Source organism: Zea mays, chromosome 10, assembly GCF_902167145.1.
Source record: "Zea mays cultivar B73 chromosome 10, Zm-B73-REFERENCE-NAM-5.0, whole genome shotgun sequence".
NCBI classification, from domain to species: Eukaryota; Viridiplantae; Streptophyta; class Magnoliopsida; order Poales; family Poaceae; genus Zea; species Zea mays.
The window spans coordinates 121,807,501-121,829,743 of NC_050105.1; the positions used below are offsets into that span (position 1 = coordinate 121,807,501).

Genomic DNA, 22,243 nt, shown 5'->3' on the forward strand with positions numbered 1-22,243 from the left:
TGCTGAGCGAGCTGCGAAGTGGCCGCTTGGAGCCTGGGTGCTGAGCGAACTGCGGCTAGTGTTAGGTTATTTTGATTCGGACGAGTTGCCAAGTTGGGCCTGTTCGGGCCCAATTTTTTAGCCACCAACAATCACATGACAATCTATAGCAACCCACCAACAGTCGCTCTGTTACCTCTATAACGGCCGACCATAAGTTGTTATATTTCTATACTTTTAGCGACCAACAGACCGTTGCTATAAACGGATTTAGTGACCAACCATCGGTCCATAACTCTTAGCAACCAACAGTTGGTAAGAAATAAGAGTCGCTAAAGATCAACCGTGGTGTAGTGTCGACTCGGCTCGTTCACTCAACGAGCAGAAAGAGGAGGCTCGGCTCGTGTGCTGGACCTTGATAAATAGTATTGCATTATATAGTGATTCAATAGTATAGAAATGTGAAAAATATAATCATTATTCAATATTATAAGTAAAATCATCTATTTTCCATTATTATTATATAGTTTTATTAATTTGGCACAGCTCGTGGGTCGGAACGAGCTGGCTCGGCTCGGTGGACTAGCGAGCTCGAAACCAAGCTCGACTCGCTTGAGGATCGTGAGCCACTCCGACCTGAACCGAGCCGTCCAGAGCTCGCGAACCTCGACCTTTTTTTTCCGGCCCTAAGAGCGTGAGGCCCCCCAGCCGCCGGCCAGCTAGCCTCGCTTTGCCGCTTTGGACATGCACTAGTTAACTCTTGTGGACTGGCGCCGGGCCTGATGGAACACGTCCACTGTGGCGATGAACAGTCATATAAGCGCTCGCAAGTGAGCTAGCATCCGCTCCAATCGACTTTCTCCTGTATCCTACTCTTTACTGGCAAGCGTAGGCACGTACGCCTATGGAGGCTCTCGGCTCCGACATGGTCGTGTGACGCTGCCGTGTGTTGGTTCTCTCACCCTAGCTAGATCTCCAGCAGGCGTGTACGTGCTCGTGCAGCTGCATGCGGGCCGGGCACACAGCGGGCATGCAGCAGCCAGCATGCATGCCTGTGTAGTGTAGTCTGTGGGAGGGGCCGGCCGGGCAGGGGCTGGCTGCGCGCGACGGCGCGACGAGCGAGCGAGCTGCTGAGCACGCAGCGTGCGTGCATGGAGGTAGCAGGCATTGTAGCAGCACAGCCCCCGGCTACTGTGAGCGGTGACGGGACTGGACGAACCAGCATGATGCGCAGCTGGTGTGGTTCCCCCGGCACCGAGGCTGCTGCGCATGCCACACACCATGCATGTGAAACGAAACCCCAGCGAGGATACATGGACCCATGCATGCGCGTACCTCGTACTGTATACAGACGCAGGAACAGGTGCTTCTGGTGCGCGCGCTCTTTCTAAACCACGTGGATTAAAGGGTATATATTGAAGTGAATTCAGGAGGATTTTAACTAGTAGTGGATTTATTCTCCTTAATCCCTATGAATTTACGACAAAACGAACATGACCTATGGTGTGATGAACTGATTGATGCATATCTGGACCTCTATGGTTCAGCCAAACTAATAATGTGTTTGGTTCGAGGTTAAAGTGGTATGAGACAGGGTGACACTGTTCCCTTAAATTTTTGGGATCACGTCGCCACCAAAAAACTACTCCGGTGTTTACCTCGCTCTACGCGACTCTCATCCAAACACTATAAAAACTGTGGCCGACCTATTCCATCTCTCCATCAACATCCAACCAAACATACAGCCAGTGAGCCAACCGGCCGGTGGAACCAGCCCACCAGACTACAGAATGGATCCGATTAATCCGCTTATTGTTTCCGTCCACATCGATTCTCTTGGGCATCGATTTTTATCATTTCGTTAGTAGTTTCAGTCGTTCTGTTACAATTTGAGTCATCCTGTTATAGTTTCATCCATTCAGTCATTCAACCATTCCATTACAGTTTTAGTCATTATATTATATATATTACAGTTTCAGTTGTTTCATTACAATCTCATGCATTTATCATTCAGCCATTATGTTACAATTTAAGTTATTCCGTTATAGGTTCAGTCTTTCCATTATAGTTTCAATTATTTTGTTACCGTTACAGTTTCAGTTATTCTATTAGTCTCAAACGTTCATTCATTCAGTCATCCCGTTATAGTTTTAGTCTGCAGGGGTGGGTCGGCACGTAGGGTTAATCAGACGGCAACTGGGAGCGTGTTTAGGGTTCCGTTAGGAGTCCAGATGATGGAGCCTTCGATGAATAGCGATGACATATCCTTATATATCTTTACTAGGTGAATGTCCGTGCGTTGCGACGGGAATAAAAAAAATTATATGAAACATATATAATACCAAAGGAAAATCTTGATAGGATTATTGGGGTCAACATATTTTAATATATATCAAGTGTTATGCCAATTCAGTTAACATATATCAACACACGCATGACACATCCTATCATACACATATTGTAGAGGGTCCACAGATTCCATGCTGCATTGACTGAAACAAGGTTTGGTGCTCGACATATTAATCTGGAAACAAAATATGCTGCTCTGATCCCACCACGATTCTTACTACAAAATATAAATAATGTAAGTGAGAAAACTGACATCTATGCTGAGTGGAAGTGCTTGGTTCTACCTGATGTTGATGTGGGAAAGAGCTACTTCTGTTGGCAATGTTTCCTCAAGTATTTGGAAGCCTACTGTTCCCAAGCCGATATCTGTAGCATTTAAAGCTCGTACATGTGAACCCAAGAATCTGGCCAATGCAGCTGCCACAGGACTGCAATCGCATTTCAATTAATATGTTGACTTAATACAGCACAACAGAACAAAATGCATGAAAAGACATACAACTCACCTCCCTAGATGATTGTCTGCAATAGATAACACATCAAGGAGTTGCTTCGCATTTGTGAGGCAGTCCAGAAGTATAATCACACCAATACTGGACAACTCACAGTTCTCAACTGTTAATTGTTGGGGTGAAGGCGAAGACGCCATCCTTCGCTCGAGGCCTTCGCTGCAGTCGTTGGTCCAACGGAGACAAGACAACGGGCAGGGACACCCTTCGCCCTGTATGACATCAGACGAAGACCTGCGACGAGGTCATCCCACCGTGCGGCCTCGTCCAGCACGGAGGCCCACGTGTGATCCGGCCCATTGTAACGGGCCCTGCGTGGCCGCTGCGTGTTACGAGCCTAATTTGTAAAGGCATCCCTGTAATTACAGTCTGTAACCCTGCTTTATGGGAATATTCTGGGGATAACCTAGATGTCTGAGGGCACATGCGTCCTTAACACAGGACGCTGGACACTCAGATACCTATAAATACCCCCGCACCGTGCCCGTGAGAGGCTAGATTAACAGAGCTATTGCCATCTTGCGCGAGAACCCTGTTGACGTCACTGCTCACCCCTGTTGGATCCCCTTGCAATAGAGAGCAAGTTCCAACATTAATCTCAGAAGTGGATTTTCCTTTTGAATAGACCATGACATGAAAGGGATCAATGATCTGCAATTTAAGAGAAACTGGTGAGTGCTTCAGTAAATAAACAATAAACAGCTTGGCTGAGGCAACAATTATTCACAAATATTCAGAAGTATTGTGCATATGCAAGAAAGTTGGAGGCAACTGAACACAGACATGAAAAAACAACTGGACAACCTGTATTGATCATTGTAGAATACTGATGGATATTCTGTTAAGTCAGCTAGTACCTGATACCTTCATCCATGAGTTCCTCTTCATCAGCAGTCACTCCCTACAAAAGCATGCCTTGAGAAGCTCCATCTTGCTGATACCAAACTTTGATGTTGTGAGGGCAGCAGGGTTATTCTTGGTTCGATCGAAGGGCAGCTCGAGCTCCGACTGCAAACAATGTGCATGATCCACTGAGATGCAGTTAGTCGTGCAATGAAATAATGACATATATAAATGAAAAACAATCATACTGTTTGCATATATGAATGAAAAACATTCTATTCACATATATAAATGAAAAACAAACCTCCATTGCATGCATCGATACACCAATTAGAGATAATGGATAGGCTATGATTTTATAACCTATTTCTTCCAGTTCAACAGGGCTCAGTATGTGCCCGTGCGTTGCCACGGAAGTTAAAAATTAGTATAAAACATGTATACCGAACACCATATTCTAGACAATGCTAGTGAAACTGAAATAAAAATAGCTACATAATTACTTAAATAGTTACACAGCTCGTAGCACAAACAAAACAAAGTTGGGCATAATGTTAAGTGACACTTTTCTTGTATCAGGCTTGGACTATGTCCCGGCTAATGCTTGTAGCCTTTGAACATTATCAGGACCCATTGATCACTACACTCTACTTGATCACTACACTCTACTTACACTATAGCAATCTCCAAATCCTTAGGTGGCGGGGGCATCTGCTTCATGATTTATGGAGCATCGTTTATCCTGCAAACATTTTGCATGGGATCAGGACTTGCATATCACAAATGTTGAATTTGGACATAATAAAATATTTTGTGTAGACCAATGAAGTCCCAGCGATGTTTTTGGCAAGGGTGTGCATTTGTGTTTCTGGGCCTTTTAATGGCAGTGAACTTCCTGTAAGATTTTAGAATTCCTGACAGCTAAAAAACTAAGGGAACTTCTTCATGCTAGTAAGTAGCAGCAAGCGGCACTATAAGAAAAAAAAATCTCTTATATGCCAACCTGGACGGAGCTTCTAACTCAGCCAAAAACAACACCAAATGGTTGCAGGAGAATCTGAAACATAAGAAGCCTGAGCCGACCTGCACGGGGCTTCTAACTCAGCCAAAAACAACATCCAATTATTGCAAGATAATCTGAAATATAAGCAGACTGAGCCAAGCTGAAGAAGCATAGTAGGATTTTAAGGCGTGATAACAATAGAAAAAGATGAAGATAAAACTGAAGTTGATACGAAAATAAGCAATAAAAGAAGAAGGATATATCTAAGATTTATTCTTGAAAAACAATTATCTATATGCCTGAACCGTGCATTCTACTGAGTTTCTTAACCGGAGTCTACCCCAGCTTGCTTACAATAAAATACTTCGCTGCTGCTCCTGTGGTAAGCAGAACATGTTGCTACTGCTGCTCTTCGTCTACCCCCATCTACCACATGCCGAACAGCAAAATAAGAAGAAAAAATATCAATACACTTGAAGTGCCTACATTTCTCTATAAAAAAGGGATCCTACTCCTATGTCCTAACACCACCAGTAGCAATGAATTGCCACCCATAAAAATCATGACATCGAACTGACATGTTAAATTTCCAGTGCCACATCGATTATGAATACATGTTAAATTTCTTATACGTACGTTATAGGGATCCATGATGTGTAGGGATGCTACTTGTTGTATGTACCTTTGTCTAGCTTGTATATATGTTCATACCATAGAAAGCCAACCTAGAAGAAGAGACACAACACCAAGTCAGTACAGTATTAACAACACAGTGGTGTCAAGTACTTGATTTAAAGAAATCCAACAGTTTCCACAACAACAAAGGTAAGAGATTGTGGAAACTTTCCGTCAACGAAAGAGTGACAATGGTTCCCTTGATTGATAATCTAACCTTAGTCTCAGATTCTTCCAGCTTCTCCATCCATCTTTCAACCTGTTTACGTCATAAGCTACATGTTAAGGTTAGCATGATCTGAACAAAAGAAACGATGCTTAATATATATAGAGATTAGGGAAAATATATCGAGACGTATCCAATAAAATCTCGCAGATACAGTCGCAGAGGGTGATCAGGGTAATATAGGTCCATATCTGAAATACTTACATTAGGATGGAAGTAAGCATAAATCATTCCAATAATCCATATGTATCGATCGAGGCCAGATCGGAAATGCCACTCATGTAGCAGGGGTAAGTGTGCCTTGGATGGTGATGAATTTTATAGCCTGAATAGGAAATAATTAAGGTTGGTCCTGAACTCCTGAGCATGACTGGTAGGTAGAATGTCATACAAAACTACATCAATAACTTACCTAGCAGAAACGTAAAGGGGTCCACAATAATTCAAATACCCCAGGGATTTCCCATATCAAAATTATAGACAAGAAGCAGCAAGCAATCTTAATAGCCATGATTGATGGTACCTCATTGTATGTGTTAAACAGACCAAGTGATCCTTGACAATGATCTCATGCTCTATTATATATGCCCAATGCAACAGAATGCCACAAAGAAATTTAACCTCCACATCATCTGCATGGAAAGTATAGTTATTGGTCTAGTGCTTAAAAGGCGGTAACAAGAAATACATGAGACTAAAGTACTAAACTCATTAGGACATAGCACAAAATAAGACTGATGAGGTAGCATAGGCACCTGAGCAAATCTTGCAATACTAAAATCTTTCTTGATTATCTGGTAGACGAGAAAAACAGAAGCCAGAAATCTGCCTTGATGAGCGCTTGCATCAGTGTGAAATCCTCTCCTCTACGAAAGAGCAAGGAGGAGCTGAGCGGAGGGGGAGGAGGGCGTTGATGGCAGCTTCGTAGCAGATCACGGGATCTAGGAGGGGAGGAGGGAGTTGAGTATTCATCTCCATGAAGTAGAACTCTCCAGAAAGAGTGTCCACAATAAACTCCACTGTTCCAGCATTGTAGTAACCAACTGCCTTCAACACAAACAATCCAATAAATGACCCTATATGTGAAATAGAAGGATTAAACAGAATAACTGCTAAAAACGTATCAACAGAGAAAACAAAGAAAGAACCACTTGTTTTATGATAGATAGCATGAAAATGTTAGGTAGCTTGCCAACTGTTGAGTATTATTAGAAAAAAATTCTACTAAAATGATCCATTAGATAATACATATAACTTTGAATTGGCATTCATGTGAAGCAAATTGCTTGCGCATTTGTCATTCTATATTGGTGCAGAAAATTTAGCAGGTAGATAATGAAAAGATCTTAACCAACAATAGTGAACTGAGAGCAACAAATTTGTCTTCTAAGCACATACTAATGTTCAGAAACATTCACCTTTGCTGCAGATACAGCAGCTCCACCAATATGAGACCGAAACTCAGCTCACACATTTGGCTGCACAACATATAAACAGACAACATGTATTAGGGATTGTACCAAGACACTAAATCAGCTATCTTGTTGATAGCTCTGTACCAAGACCCTATTAGTAATATATAGGAACACGGTAAAACATGAAGAAAAACAACTTCAACTATCCATGCTTTGGTTTAATTAATATCATTTTTAAGTGCAAAATGAACATGACGATAACATGTATTAGGGACTGAAAAAAAAACTATATCTTAACTTTGTGGCAGCCCACAAGGTGCACTAGCCTCAAGACTTCTACTATTGATATGTTTGGATTCAACATGAGAGCTTATTGTTACTCTGTTTGGATTCAACTTTGTAGATATGTTAATTCAGTCAAGGACAACTCCTACTGTTTTGGATTCGATCCATCAAGACTTCAAGAGGCAATGCATATGATGGCTCTCATGTTGCCAATTTTAGTACATATGGGGTTGTGAGATAGCCTAGCAGTCAGCATATCATGCAACAAACATCTCTACAAGCATCAAGCTGTGAGAGACATGCAAACAATCATGCATATTTCAAATTTGCAATAAAAAACATCTCAGGCATCAACTAAACAAAGTAGCACCATCTTTCCTCTAACAGTACAAACCATCCAAGTCATAATAATTCAAAGTCTGGAATCAGGTGCAACTCAAAAGATCAGACAAGAACTCAATTATACCTCATGTTTGTGTTCACGACTCTTATTACCATTGAAAACTTCAGAAAGTAAAGGTACTTGCCATACATGTTCATCTAGTCTATTATCCAGCTGATAGTAAAGATACTACTACTACGACTCCAGTGACACTAACAAAACGGTTAACCCATTCTCATATAGGCCATAGCAGCAGATCAAAACTTCCGCGCATCGGACCACCAGATTACCTCTTGAGGTTAACAAGACCACTGCGATGCCAGCCGTGGCAGCTGCTCCAGCAGCCGCGGACCAGTGCGGGAGGCACCACGCCCTGATCCTTAGGCGTCCACCACTAAGTATGATTCGAATACAAATAGCTCAATTTTGCACAATAGGGAGGGAATAAGAATGATTCGAATACAAATAGCTCAATTTAGGGTTCAGGTGCTTAATTTTGCACAATAGGGAGGGAATACGGGGATCCAAATACTCAAAGCCACAAAACAAAAATACTCACGATTTGCTTGGCTCCTGCCCAGTGCACTTTGATCCAATCTCCGCTTCGGCTCCTCCCATTCCACACCGTGTCAGATCCATGGCGGCGCTCAGCCTCCGCCATTAGCAGCTGCCAGCAGCAAATCATGAGGGTCAGTGAAAACTAACATGATGCCAGTACCAAAAATGAGGGAAACGAACCAAAAATTTGGGGGGGGACAAACCTCCTTGTGGGTCATCTACGCCGAGTCTGGAGTCACACGTCGTCTGCTGCCATGAGGGCTCCCACTGTGCCGAATGTGGAAGCACACGCGCAGTAGCTTGGAGGAACAAGAACCAACCTAAGATCACGAATCAAGAAGAAGCAGATCGGGTTCCAAGAACTCATCGGGACTATGCATTCATCGCGTGTATGAGCAGCGGCGGACGCACCCTTTGTGTGGGCAGCCGCAGGGCGTGTCTGCTTCGTAGGACAACCCTCGGCATCGCGGACGGCTTCGTAGGACAACCCTCGGCGGCATCACCATGAGGAGCGATGGAGCCGTAGTCGCTGGAGTCCTCGTCGAAGGAGCGATGGACTGCGCCTGAGCGGTGAATGGGGAACACCGAGGCTGAGGGCTTGTATTCTCCTCCCGTCTCTTCTTTCGGTACCGAATCCCGCACGCCGAGGTCGGGGGCGAGGACAACACGCTTGGGCGACATCGATGGCGAGGACCTGGCGTAGTTGACAGGGGGCGGGGGGGAGCGGCGTAGATGCGGGGATTGGTACGGTGGTGGGGAATGGGGTTCAGAGTTCCTCGCGGTGGCTGGGGGAACAAGAGAGCGAGGGGGAGGAGGCAGGGGTCGCGAGGCGGACTGGCGGTGCCATACTCGAGAAGGACGGGGGAGAGTGCCGCGGATCGAGGGGGAGGCGGTAATCCCTGGAATGCTGGAATGGTGCCGGAGAGCGGACAAGGGCGAGAATGGTGCGGTAATCCCTAGAATGGCGCCTTCCTTCGATGGAGAGCGGGGCGAGGGCGTGGGGGAGGGCGAGGATGGCGGCACCTTCGATGGAGAGCGGGGCGAGGGCGTGGGGGAGGGCGAGGATGGCGGCACCTTCGATGGAGAGCGGGGATGGCGGCAGAGACGCGAATCGTGGAGGAGGGGGTATGGCAGAACCGTGCACCAACCTAACCTGTGAACGCCTACGCTAACAACTTAAGGAGTAGTAGAGACTATATTAAAGAACCAGTTTCAACGATCGTCGCACGTCATATTTTTATAAATAACCTCTCATATCTATCTCAAGTTAACCCGCTGCACCCCTCACAACCTCCACGTCTGGCCAGTTAGCCAGTTAGGTCATTTGGTTAAATTAACGTAAAATATTAAAAAAAGTCATGCATGAGGTGGGGTTCAAACCCACACCCTAATGGCAGAAGGGCGGAAGACACTGAGTGAAGCCATCTAACCAGTAGAACATTATTGTCAAGTGTTTTTAATATTGAATATAAATTATACATATGTATATACGATTTTTTTGTAAACTAAAAAAATATAATCGTGTCGGCCCAGGTCAGCAATATGGGCCGAGGCTACGACCCAAGCACGTCACGGCGCTCGTGCCGGGCTGGCCCAGGCACTATTAAATGGGTCGTGCCCTGGGACAACCCGCCAGACACAGTCCATTTGGTCATATATACCTCCGCACGATAATGATGGTCCTCACCTCAGTTGCCACCACCTTGTTCGCCATCCTGCTTCTTTTCTCTCTCCCCTCATGTCTCCGCCTCCGCGCCACACATTCTCGACAGAGGGTGTGGGAGCAGGTGTCTCCTCCCCGTATTCGTCCGTCACCAGCCCCGACACCGAACCGCGCAGTGGCTATTGCACGTCCACGAGGATGTTTCACAGCATGCACGCACCATCGTTTTTGTCATCGTCGGATGTCCCATTCGTCTTCCCGGCCTTCGTCATGTTCTTCCTCCCCAACCTGCTGCCCCCGCCCAAGGGTGCAGCCGCGACCCAACTGACGCTCGTCGACGCGAGTACGGGCGAATCGGTCTTACTCCTGGCTTTTCTTTGTGCGTGACGCCGAGGAGGACACGGTGGCACCTGCCATGCTTAGGTTATCTTGGCGATGAGGAGTCCAGATCTGAGATATTGGACAACCAAGGCCTATAGCGTGGCAACAATCGGCATATGCTACGGAGTTGGTGGTAGTGTTGTGTCGCCTCGGCGGGTCAACGGCTGGGAAGGCACTCGCATTCTCTCGCCCTTCTCAGACTGACGCCTGGTGTGGGTGCCTCTCGGTTTGGAGCTGCTCCGACTAGGCATGTTTCTCCATTTGTGTGCTATCTCCCTGTATTTATCTAGAGGTATACTACCTATGTCGACTCCAGATGTCTAGGTCTTCGTCGTGTCCTTCTCCGGTAATGAACATGTATGACTACCTCTTCCCTTCCCTTCTTGCTCTACGAAACCTTGTAAGTGGGGGAGACGAGTGATGGGGGTCCCTGATTTGCTGCCTATGGTACCCGTTCGATGGCTCGCCATCGCCTGTCTACATGATCTTTCCCTTACCATGATGTTGACTCAGATAACCAAATAAAAAAAATATTATGCAGAGAACGGAGACAATCAATAAAAAATCTTACGATCAGATAGTTTACATGGATATTGATGTGAGCCGTCGCAACGCACGAACAAACGACTAGTATACTAATATAAAGCACGAGTTTTGTTGTGCATCGTCTCCCTCGTCAATGCGTGTAGCGAGCATTCCCACGCGCCAGTGAAATATTAAAAAATTAGAGTCGTAGGATTTGAACCGTTGTGTGTAGGAAGAGAGCACTCGCCTTTAACCACTACAGCTTTTATGTTAGTTTGTGTTGTCTAAAAAACATATATCATATATAATAAAAATATAGCGATGCACGAGTAAATAGCTAGTATATGTATAGGGGTGTTGTTTGGGAAGAGGAGCTAGATGTTTGAGACGCCATCCATACATGGTCGCCGTATTGCGTTGCATTATGAGCTTAGGAACCTCACGACTAGCACTGTATATAATGCGTCCTTGGGAGCATACAAATTTATACACTTTTCAGGGTTCTGAATCTGGACCCGATGCAGCCATATACTATACTACAAGCAGCTGCGAGAGATCTAGAGAGAGAGACGTATGCATTCTGCAGTACGTAGTATACTGCGTACTGCAGAGTATGGCCGCCTGCTACTGCTACATACTAGCCTAGGCCCTAGACAAGCTCCGATCCGCGCGCGCCTGACTGATCTCTGCCTGCTCAAAGCGAGCGAGTATCCTGGATCTAGCTACCTGAAGCAAGCTCGCCGATGCGCCTACGCCGGCCGTAGCAGCAGCTGCATGCATGCGTGAAGCAGAGAGACGGTATCAGGCGGTAGATGAGAGCTAGCTAGCAGCCCATGTTCATCTCCATAATTAGCCCGCCGAAGGATTCTCCAGCAGGTGGCTGCTGCCTGCTGGTGAAGTGTCCTGTTCACGGAACAGTGCGACTCTGGAGCGAGCGCTGGACCACCCGCCCTCTCGCATTGCCCGCCAGCGCCAGGTAACCTTAACTTCCTCATCGTCGTCGTACAGACCGACGTACACACGCTCTCCCCCCGCTCGCTACTGCGACATCTGCATGCATGGCCATCGGGCACGTACCGACAGGTCTCTGATGTCTGAACGGTCCTCTCCGGCGGATTCCGCCCGGCCCTCTTCCTCTGCCCACAGATGAGTTCGCTCCATGGGTTTATACTCTCTCCAGCAACGTCCCCTAAAATTCATCCTCTAAAAGAATATTCTCTGTCCTTTACAGCACACTCTAAAAGATTCTGTCCTCTATATTTTCGTCATCTCCAGCAATGTTCCCTAAATTTAGTCCTCTATATCTACAGTATGCCAGATTTCACAATAAAAAACCTTTCTAGCAAAAATGAATTAGGAACTAATAAAAATAATTACATTTTGTATCCTACATTACTACTCGTGTTTCTATAAGAAAAAGGTTATCCGACTTTTAAAAATAAAATACATTACATCATTCATGTCTATAGACTATAGTGCTCAAACATTTCCTTGAGCACCAGCCAGGCGTCCGTGATTTCCGAGGGGCTCAAACATTTCCTTGAGCACCAGCCATTGGCGACAAACATCATGAGGTCCACCTTGCCACCGTCTTCCCCAGCCGTCGACCTCCCGCCGTCTCTCGTCTACTCCCTCTCGGGCGCGTAACTTGGCAATGGTTCGACATCTTCTGCTCCATGGCCGGGGGCAGGGACGGGGAAGGCGGCGAGGTCGTCCAGCTCAGCAGTCGAGAGCTCAAACGACTTCGACGACGACGACGAGCAAGCGCGGGAGAGAATGGAAGGAGTTGGCGTGTGTGATTGAACAGTGCATAGCGAGCGTCGTGTGTCCGCCAGAAATAGAGGGAGAGAGAGCCGCTATATTATAGCGGATGATTTAGCGTTTGTTGCTGGACGCTTACAAGACACATATATATACGCTATATTTAGGGTAGAGGACATTTTACCGGCTCTGTTGGAGACAGCCTTAATCTGGACTACTGGATCCGGAGGTCGTCGATCGGAGCAGTTCAATGTAGTTCCTCCATTTTTTTTACAATATTGTACTATTAGCTAGCTAGGTTTGTTCTAAGTTAAACTTCTATCATTATTTAAAAAACATCGTCTATATAGTTTCACGACATCTACGACGACTCTACGTTAACAATATATTATGAATGTATTTCTCATTCTGATTCTAATTAGGAATCTATATAGTTACTTTCAGAAGCGGAGGATTTTCCACTTATGCAAGGAAGGAAGTGGTCTATAGCTTATGGTATGCATATGCTTCAGAGAATTCAAGTCGTGTGACTCCCTATCCATTTCTTTTTCTTCAGATTGACACCTGATTGGAACTTTGTCTTGTGTATGTATCTAGAAGAAACTCACTATAGGAAAACCTACAAACACTAGTACACAGAAGCTCTATAGTGGCGGTTCTAAACATATTTACACTGGCGTTTTTCAGTACCGCCAGTGCTAGGGGTCAGTGGAAATCAGCATTTCCACTGGCGGTTATTTTGGAACCGCCAGTGAAAAGTTCATTTTCACTGGCGGTTTTCTTAACGAACCGCCAGTGAAAAGTGCATTTCCACTGGCGGCTGAATAAAGAAAACCGCCAGTGGAAATGCATTTTCACTGGCGGTTTTCTTAACGAACCGCCAGTGGAAATGCTGGCGGTTTTCTTTATAAAACCGCCAGTGGAAGTTTTCCCGCCTTTTTTCAAAATTTCAAACAATACTGAATTATATATATATTTATTTACACACACACAAACATATATATATATATATCTATATTGATATTGAAAGCAACATGAAATTAAATTCTATCATACATTTATATACATCAAAGTATTCTGTTTACAACCATATATGCTTCATGCATTCTATACATCATAAGTTTTCACCTAAGCTCTAATAACTATCTCGGCTAAGAGATAATCTACTAATTTCTGTTAGTATTCTGAACTCTGGCAAAGCTAATGTCCCGGAAGCATCGTGATATTTTCCTTCTGCGGGAATGACCTCTTTCAATATGAATGTGCAGAGGTCCTCGACTATGCCATACAATGCAGCTTCGGTCAAGTTCTCCGGGTTTCCTCGTTGAAATTGCTGTAAAGGAATTTTATAAACATTATCTATTTATACTCAATAATAACACATTTGCATCTTTAATGACATAAATACATACTTAACTATTACTAATAATACCTTGTCAGGGTTCGTGATGTATCGTCCGTTCACTCTCATGAACTCGCACGCATAGAATCCACATAGGACCGATCCTTGTGGTTGCTTGTGGCACTACATAACGGGAGATTGGTTATTTAGTTGCAACATTGTGTATGATATGTATTCATAAAATCACATACTTACCGGCCAGTGATGATGGATGTCTAGTGGCACGAGTTTTTTCGACAGGTCGTACTTTCCACCTTTCATCTTATAGAATCTATAAGCACTGTGATCTCAAATAGAATCACCATGTTATTCTCAAATTTTAATCGATAAAAGTATGCATGCATAGAAAAGGCTTACAGCTCTAAGATGCTGAGGAATGTTGCATATGTCGAAGGGTCGAAGTTCAAGGAGTCGAGCACCAGCACCTTTCCAACCTTAGGATAAATGAGGAAGCATATCCAGTGGTCCCTGTACGAATCAAATTTGTGATGCATGTGTATTGAAATTATTAATTTTATTTATGCAAAATCACACTTACTTAAAGTTGTACGGGGCCATTATGGCTTCCCTGTCTTGAAATTGAAGCATTGCATGTCCTATGTATGTGGCGTATCGAGCTTCAAAATCCTTCTTCATTTCCTTTATACGCTTCTCAACTTCTTCGTCCGTCTTTCCCCTTATTTCATCGTTGTCTTTCCCGATTCTAAAAGTGTGGCTTTCCTCGGATATAAGTATTGGGTTGAGATACCCAACCCTTTTACTGGCACTAGCATTGGGCTTGGTACCGTAAAGAATCTCCTGCTGATCATGTTGCATTCTGCAAGTCACACGTGCATGTCAGATATTGAAATTTTATACAGCTCACTAATAATAACACACATATGTGGAAGTATGAGCGACACTTACAATGCAAACATCGTTACAAGTTGCACGTCGAGTCTCTGAAGGTTCATCATTAACCACATGTCCTCGAATGTAACAACGGCCTTTTGGTTCGAACCAATAAAAGCATGGTCTGGTATATGCACACTGATTGTGTCGATGCCAACCGATGATGCCCGCATGTACCAGTCATGCAACCTTTTAACACCAGCCGGGACCTTTCTTAGTTTGTCAAGAGGTAGCAGAGGTCTTCCCGGCACATATTTTTTAGGCACGTTTTTGTAATCTGCCTTAGTTGGCTTCTTTATCTTTGCGGCCGTTGCCTCAGCCTTTTTTGCAGACTCCTCGTGCTCGGCCAAATCAACAGTTTGTGACGTGAGGCTCCGTCCAATCCCTTTCAAAAACCTAACTGTGCCAGCAGTAGTAGCTTTACTCTTCTTTTTCTGATACGGGGACACCAATTTTGGTATAGGAAGTTTAGATTTCTTTGATGGCCGTGGATCGTTTGATGGCTGTGGAGAAGGTGGATCCCTTGATGGTGGCGTAGACAGTGGGTCACCAAGAGGATGGGGAGGAGAAGGTGGTGGAGCCCTGAATGGTGATGCTTGTGGCGGAGACGGTGGGTCAGAAAAAGGATGAGGAGCAGCATGTGAAGTTTGAAGAGGTGAGGATGGATGTACAATAGGAACAGCAATTTGAGAAGGCGGAGACGGTTGGGCCTGCGACGCCTGCGACGAATTCGACAAATCAAGCAATTCGACATCCCTTCGAGGCCAAAGGATAAAATTCTTAATAGCTTGTCCAAGTTTCTCGATATCTTCGGGCCCAGGGATGTCTAGCATGTCGTCCTCGTATCCTTGGACGACCGTCGTCACTTCTACTTTGCAATAATCATCTGGAATATCGTTTCCATGGTACTTGCGTCCTGGGATCGCAAGGCCTGTGGCTACCATCTTTGTACGTTTATTGTTAATACCATATCTTATAACCAGTGTGCACGCCACAGGCCTTGTGATGTCATCAACTGGATAACGGTCCTTATTTCCCGTTGAAGCAACAGAGCTTGGTAATGTCGTACAATCTGTGGAAGCCGGCGGTTGAGCTGCTGGAATTATTTGTAGCTGTGGAGTGGTCATCTGTTGAACAGACATCGCACTCGCCAACTGTTGCATCAATTCTGGAGGAGGATTCGATAGCATTTGAGACATCATGGCTTTGAACTCTTTCTTGGCCTCCAACTTAAAATAATCTGCCATCTCTTGCTTGTATCGATCACGTTTCCTGTACAGACCTTCCCACTGTTGTCCGAATCCTTCCTTCCATCCTTCCTTAGACGAGATTCCTCGTACACGGCCAGGATGCTCAGGGTTACCGAGACCAGCCGTTAGGATGTCTCTTTCCCTTTGTGGCTTAAAAGTTCCTTCGCTCTGCTTAGCTGCCATTGTATATATGTTTTTTGCCGCTTCTTCGACAATGGGATCATCAAAAGATACACCGGTCTCGGTTTCCCTTGGTTTTCTAGCACAGAGCCAATTTGCCGCCCTTTCACCAAGTTGCTCGGACAGCGTCGGCAACCCTGCGGCCTTCTTCTCGGCGTCTTCTTGTCTCCATTTAGGAACCTGACGCTTGTAACCACCTGTGCCTAGGTGGTGGCGGTACTTGTTCTTCTTTGATAGTTCAGAATTTGCCTCACTTATAGATATGAAATCAGGGCTGCTCCTCTGCTCTAAAAATACTGCCCACTGACCTGCTGAGATTTTATATTTTTTGGTCGGGTCCAGACCTTTCTTTGCAAACTTTGTGTTCATCTCAGACCTCCAGTTTCGGAAATTTATCGCAAGCTGCTTCATCGTGTATTCCTTCACGAGTTCTTCTGAACCCCGAGGCAGAACGAACCTCATTAATAGCTTATTCCATATTTGATTCTTGACATCATCTGACACATCTCTCCACTGTCGTATTGTTATGTCAAGATTATCTCTAACTAAAAACCCAAGTGCATTCCGGAACTTAGGTAGTGCCTCTTCTGGAGCAAGGGGCTGACCTTTCGGGCTCACGTCTGAGATTTTGTATGTTTTGTCGGGAAACTTGTTCAGCCCCCTGTCACCTCTTTTTCGATCGCTCTGCTTCCTTTTCCTTGACGTCTCGGTTGTTGTCTTGGTCTGTTCCGGTGCGTCTTGGGTCGGCTCCGGTACGTCTTCGTTTCGTGCCACGGCTTCTTCGAGTATCGCACGAAATTCAGACATGACCTCCTATTCATGTAATAAAATGCACAAGAGATCATGCATGTGAAATCAGTAGGGTACACATACGAAGCTAAAGATGCGTACTTTTACCTCAGCTTCTCGTGGATCATAAGTAGGGTCACGTTGCAACTCACGGAGAGCGGCCCTATCTATGCTAGTGGTAGGAAAAGGGTCGCTAGGCGATTCATATCCTTCACTGCTGGATTTTTCTTTAGCAACACTCTTGTCCATGTGCTCGGGCACTAAATCTTGGTCCTTGATCGGAGAACTCATTGAGCTATATATATACAAATACATAAGCAATAATTAAATACATATTAACACATATTAACGTAAGCATATTAACCCGAACCCTTAACCCTAAACTCTAACCCTAACTATAACCCTTAACCCTAACTATAACCCTTAACCCTAACCCAAAACCCTTAACCCTAACCCTAACCCAAAACCCGAACCCTTAACCCGAACCCTAACCCTAACCCAAAACCCGAACCCTTAACCCAAAACCCGAACCCTTAACCCTAACCCTAACCCTAACCCTAACCCTTAACCCAAAACCCGAACCCTTAACCCTAAAGAGGGAGAGAGTCGCATAGGACGTATCGTATAGGACGTATCGTATAGTCGTATAGTATCGTGTAGGACGGGGAGAGAGTCGCATAGGACGTATAAAGAGGGAGAGAGGGAGAATCGTATGGATATTATCGAGTTACGTATAGAGAAGGAGAGAGGGAGAGTCGTATAGGACGAGGAGAGGGAGAGAGGGAGAGTCGCATAGGACGTATAGAGAGGGAGAGAGGGAGAGTCGTACGGAAATTATCGAGTTCAGATCGAATTCGGATCGGATCGGATATGTATATTATCGAGTTGTGACGGATAAAATTACAATGTATATATTGAACATACATTTGAACACATATGAACACACATATATATATTGAACACATACATTTGAACACATATGAACACACATATATATTGAACACATACATTTGAACACATATGAACACATATATATATTGAACACATATGAACACACATATGTCTCCCTCCTCTCTCTCCTCTCCCTCCTCTAACTATCTCTCTCCTCTCCCTCCTCTCCCTCCCTCTATCTATCTCCTCTCCCTCTATCTCTCTCCCTCTCTCTATCTCTCTCCTCTCCCTCCTCTCTCTCTCTCACCCTCCTCTCCCTCCCTCTATCTCTCTCCCTCTCTCTATCTCTCTCCTCTCCCTCCTCTCTCTCTCTCACCCTCCTCTCCCTCCCTCCCTCTATCTCTCTCCTCTCCCTCTATCTCTCTCCCTCTCTCTATCTCTCTCCTCTCCCTCCTCTCTCTCTCTCACCCTCCTCTCCCTCCCTCTATCTCTCTCCCTCTCCCTCCTCTCTCTTCCCTCTCCCTCTCCTTCCTCTCTCTTCCTCCCTCTCGGCGGCGGCGGCGCGCCCCTCCTCTCTCTTCCCTCTCCCTCTCCTTCCTCTCTCTTCCTCCCTCTCGGCGGCGGCGGCGCGCCCCTCCTCTCTCTCACTCTATGCAGAGACGGCGGCGGCGCCCGCGTGCGCGCGGCGGCGGCGGCGGCGCGCGCCCTCCTCTCTCTTCCCTCTCACTCCTAGACCGAGCCCGAGCGAACGAAGAAAGGGAGAGAGAGAGAGAGAAGAACTCACCTACGGCGCGGGGACGACGGCGTGGACGACGGCGTGGACGACGGCGGCGCACGGAGGAAGATCGCCGGGGCGAAAATTCGGCAGCCTGACGGCGGGAAGATGGAAAGACAGGGCGCCAGAGACTTAGCGAATTTTTCGGCCCCGCGCGCGCTCCTTTATATAGGAGATATTTCTACTGGCGGTTGACAATGAAAACCGCCAGTAGAAATCATTTCTACTGGCGGTTGTCATAGAGAACCGCCAGTAGAAATACCATCCACAGACTGTGGAGGCCATTTCTACTGGCGGTTCTCTATGACAACCGCCAGTAGAAATCATTTCTACTGGCGGTTTTCATTGTCAACCGCCAGTAGAAATGATTTCTACTGGCGGTTTTCATTGTCAACCGCCAGTAGAAATGTTTTTAGTATATTATTTTTTATTGTATATTCATACATTAAGTATATAAATTTTTGTACATATTAAATATATAAATATATATATTTAGTATACATAATATATATATTTATATATTACTTCTCTCTCTCTCCCCTCTCTCTCCTCTCTCTCCTCTCTCTTCCCTCTCCCTCCTCTCTCTTCCCTCTCTCTCCCCTCTCCCTCTCTCTCTCCTCTCTCTCCTCTCCCTAGCTCCTCTCTCTCCTCTATCCTCTCTCTATCCTCTCTCTCTCCTCTCTCTATCCTCTCTCTCTCCTCTCTATCCTCTCTCTCTCTATCCTCTCTATCCTCTCTCTCTCCTCTCTCTCTCCTCTCTCTCTCCTCTCTCTCTCCTCTCTCTCCTCTCTCTCTCTCCTCTCTCTCTCCTCTCTCTCTCTCTCTCTCTATCCTCTCTCTCTCCTCTCTATCCTCTCTCTCTCCTCTCTATCCTCTCTCTCTCCTCTCTATCCTCTCTCTCTCTATCCTCTCTATCCTCTCTCTCTCCTCTCTCTCTCCTCTCTCTCTCCTCTCTCTCCTCTCTCTCTCTCCTCTCTCTCTCCTCTCTCTCTCTCTCTCTCTCTCTCTATCCTCTCTCTCTCCTCTCTATCCTCTCTCTCTCCTCTCTCTCTCCTCTCTCTCTCCTCTCTCTCTCCTCTCTCTCCTCTCTCTCTATCCTCTCTCTCTCCTCTCTCTCTCTATCCTCTCTCTCTCCTCTCTAGAAAGTCGTGTAAAATTACATGCTTCGGTTTGTCGCTAACAATAATCAATTACATGACATGTCCTAACAATAATCAATTACATGACAACTATATAATCTAGGGAGCTATTGTTCTGCCTTGTCCATCGTGGCGTACCCAGGGCATCGAATTGCGTGGGATGCTTCGCTCAACGTTCCTTATCTTGGTTGGATGGTCTATGAAAAGAGACATGTCATTGAACTGGTTAAAATCCTCTAAATCAGATACACCATCAACTCCTATAGCTTGTTGTTTTCCAGGAAAAACTACATGCTTCGGTTTGTCGGTGCTTTTCTTCTCATTGTTAGAAATGATATGTTCAGCATAGAAGACCTGTGCAGCACGATTAGCAAGGATCCATGGGTCATCTTTGTAACCTACCTTACTTAGATCAAGAACTCTGACCCCATAGTTGTCTACCGTGACATGTTTGTCTTCAACCCATTGACATCGGAAAACCGAGATCTGAAATGTACCATAGTCTAGTTCCCATATGTCCTCAATAAAGCCAAAATATGTAATAATCTCACCAGTTTCATCATCTATGGCTTCGCATCGAACACCACTGTTTTGTGACATGCTCTTTTTGTCCTTGGACTTGGTACAAAATGTGAATCCACTAATGTCATAGGTTTGCCATGTTGTGACCTGGCGTGATGGTCCAGATGCCAAGCCCTTGATGGTTTGTTCTTCTATTGTTTCTCCACGTGGAATGTCCTTCACCATTAGCCATGTGTTGAACCGCTGCTTATGTTGCTTCATTACCCAATCATCCGTATGCCCAGGATTTTGCTCGCGAAGCTCATTGATGTGTTGTTGGATAAATGGCTCCATTATTGTTAGCTGATGTAGGATGCTCTGATGTGCCTCAAGTACTATATCGTAATCCGGTGGGATGAAAGATTTCCGTCCCATCCTCCCGCTTCCATACAGTCTACCCTCGTGTCGTGACGGAGGCAGACCTATTGCAACCTGGTCTTTTAGGATACTATTGCAGAATGGAGCTCCGGACTCAATGGCCTCTTCGGTACAGTACCCCTCTATCATGGATGCCTCGGGACGAGCACGGGTTGATACATAGCCATTCAGTATTGACATGAAACGTTCATACGTCCACATTTCATGCAAGTACATAGGACCCAATGCCTCTATTTGTGGCACCAAGTGCACCACAAGGTGCACCATAATATCAAAGAACGATGGAGGGAAACACATCTCAAACTGTGATATTGTCTCCACTGCGAATTCCTGAAGAGATGCCAACTCATCACGGCCAATTACCTTTTGTGAAATCCTGTTGAAAAAGTAGCACAACCGTGTGATTGCCATCTTTAAAAACAAAGGATTTATAGCCCTGATGGCAATAGGTAGGAATGTAGTCAGCATGACATGGCAATCATGTGAGTTGTAGTTGGTGATTGTCAGGTCTTTCATTGACACAATACTCCGTATGCTAGAGCAGAATCCGGATGGGACTTTCAAATTCTTGAGCCAAACACACATCGCATGTTTCTCATCTACATTGAGATTGTAGCTTGCTGCTGGGAGATGGTACTTCCCATTTTCTTGAAGAACGGGATGTAGTTCCTTTTTTATGCCTAAATCTACCAAGTCCATGCGTGAATTGAGCCCTTCTTTTGTTTTGCCCTTTATGTCTAGCAAGGTGCCCATTATGCTTTCAAACACGTTCTTCTGAACGTGCATACCATCGATCGCATGCCGCACATCTAACTCTTTCCAGTAAGGCAAGTACTCGAAGAAAATAGACTTCTTCTTGAATATAGCCCCCGAAGCTGGTTTGACATCCTTCCTTGTTTTTCCGTCTTTTGTCTTCTTCCCAAAAACAAACTTGATATTCCTGACTATTTCAAAAACTCTATGACCTCTATTGTTACCCGATGGAGCAGTAGAATGTAGTTCACCATTATTGTCGAAGTACTTATCCATCTTTCGCATGCGGTACCTGTGTCCTTCCAATAAAAAGCGTCTGTGCCTCATGTAAACTATCTTCCTAGATGCAGCAAGGGATACGTAAGCAGTTCCATCAATGCATACTGTGCAACCAACCTTTCCCTTAAACTGGCCTGATAATGTGAAGAGAGCAGGGTAATCGTTGATCGTAACAAAAAGAATTGCTCTCAGCGTGAATGAACCTTTACGATACTCATCCAACATTTGAACACCCGTTTCCCACAATATTTTCATATCCTCCATTAAGGGCTCCAAAAATACATCCATGTCAACTCCAGGTTGTGTAGGTCCAGAAATAAGGATGGTTAGCAAAATGTACTTCCGTTTCTGCATCAACCATGGAGGAAGGTTGTATATGGTGAGGATCATCGGCCATGTGC

General features: G+C 45.3%; 1 protein-coding gene and 1 long non-coding RNA gene across 2 annotated transcripts; both read right to left on the reverse strand.

The window, feature by feature from the left end:
* Positions 1-2,346: 2,346 nt before the first annotated feature.
* LOC103642767 (uncharacterized) lies at positions 2,347-2,977 on the reverse strand. Its single transcript, XM_035963265.1, has 3 exons — positions 2,835-2,977; positions 2,613-2,756; positions 2,347-2,545 (listed from the first exon to the last, which is right to left on the reverse strand). Exons 1-3 carry the CDS (start codon positions 2,975-2,977, stop codon positions 2,389-2,391), a joined length of 444 nt encoding a protein of 147 aa, XP_035819158.1. The 3' UTR covers positions 2,347-2,388.
* Positions 2,978-5,509: 2,532 nt separating this feature from the next.
* Positions 5,510-6,122, reverse strand: LOC109943011 (uncharacterized). Its single transcript, XR_002265605.1, has 3 exons — positions 6,108-6,122; positions 5,789-5,909; positions 5,510-5,617 (listed from the first exon to the last, which is right to left on the reverse strand). It is a non-coding gene; the product is annotated as an uncharacterized lncRNA (long non-coding RNA).
* Between the last annotated feature and the right edge of the window lie 16,121 nt (positions 6,123-22,243).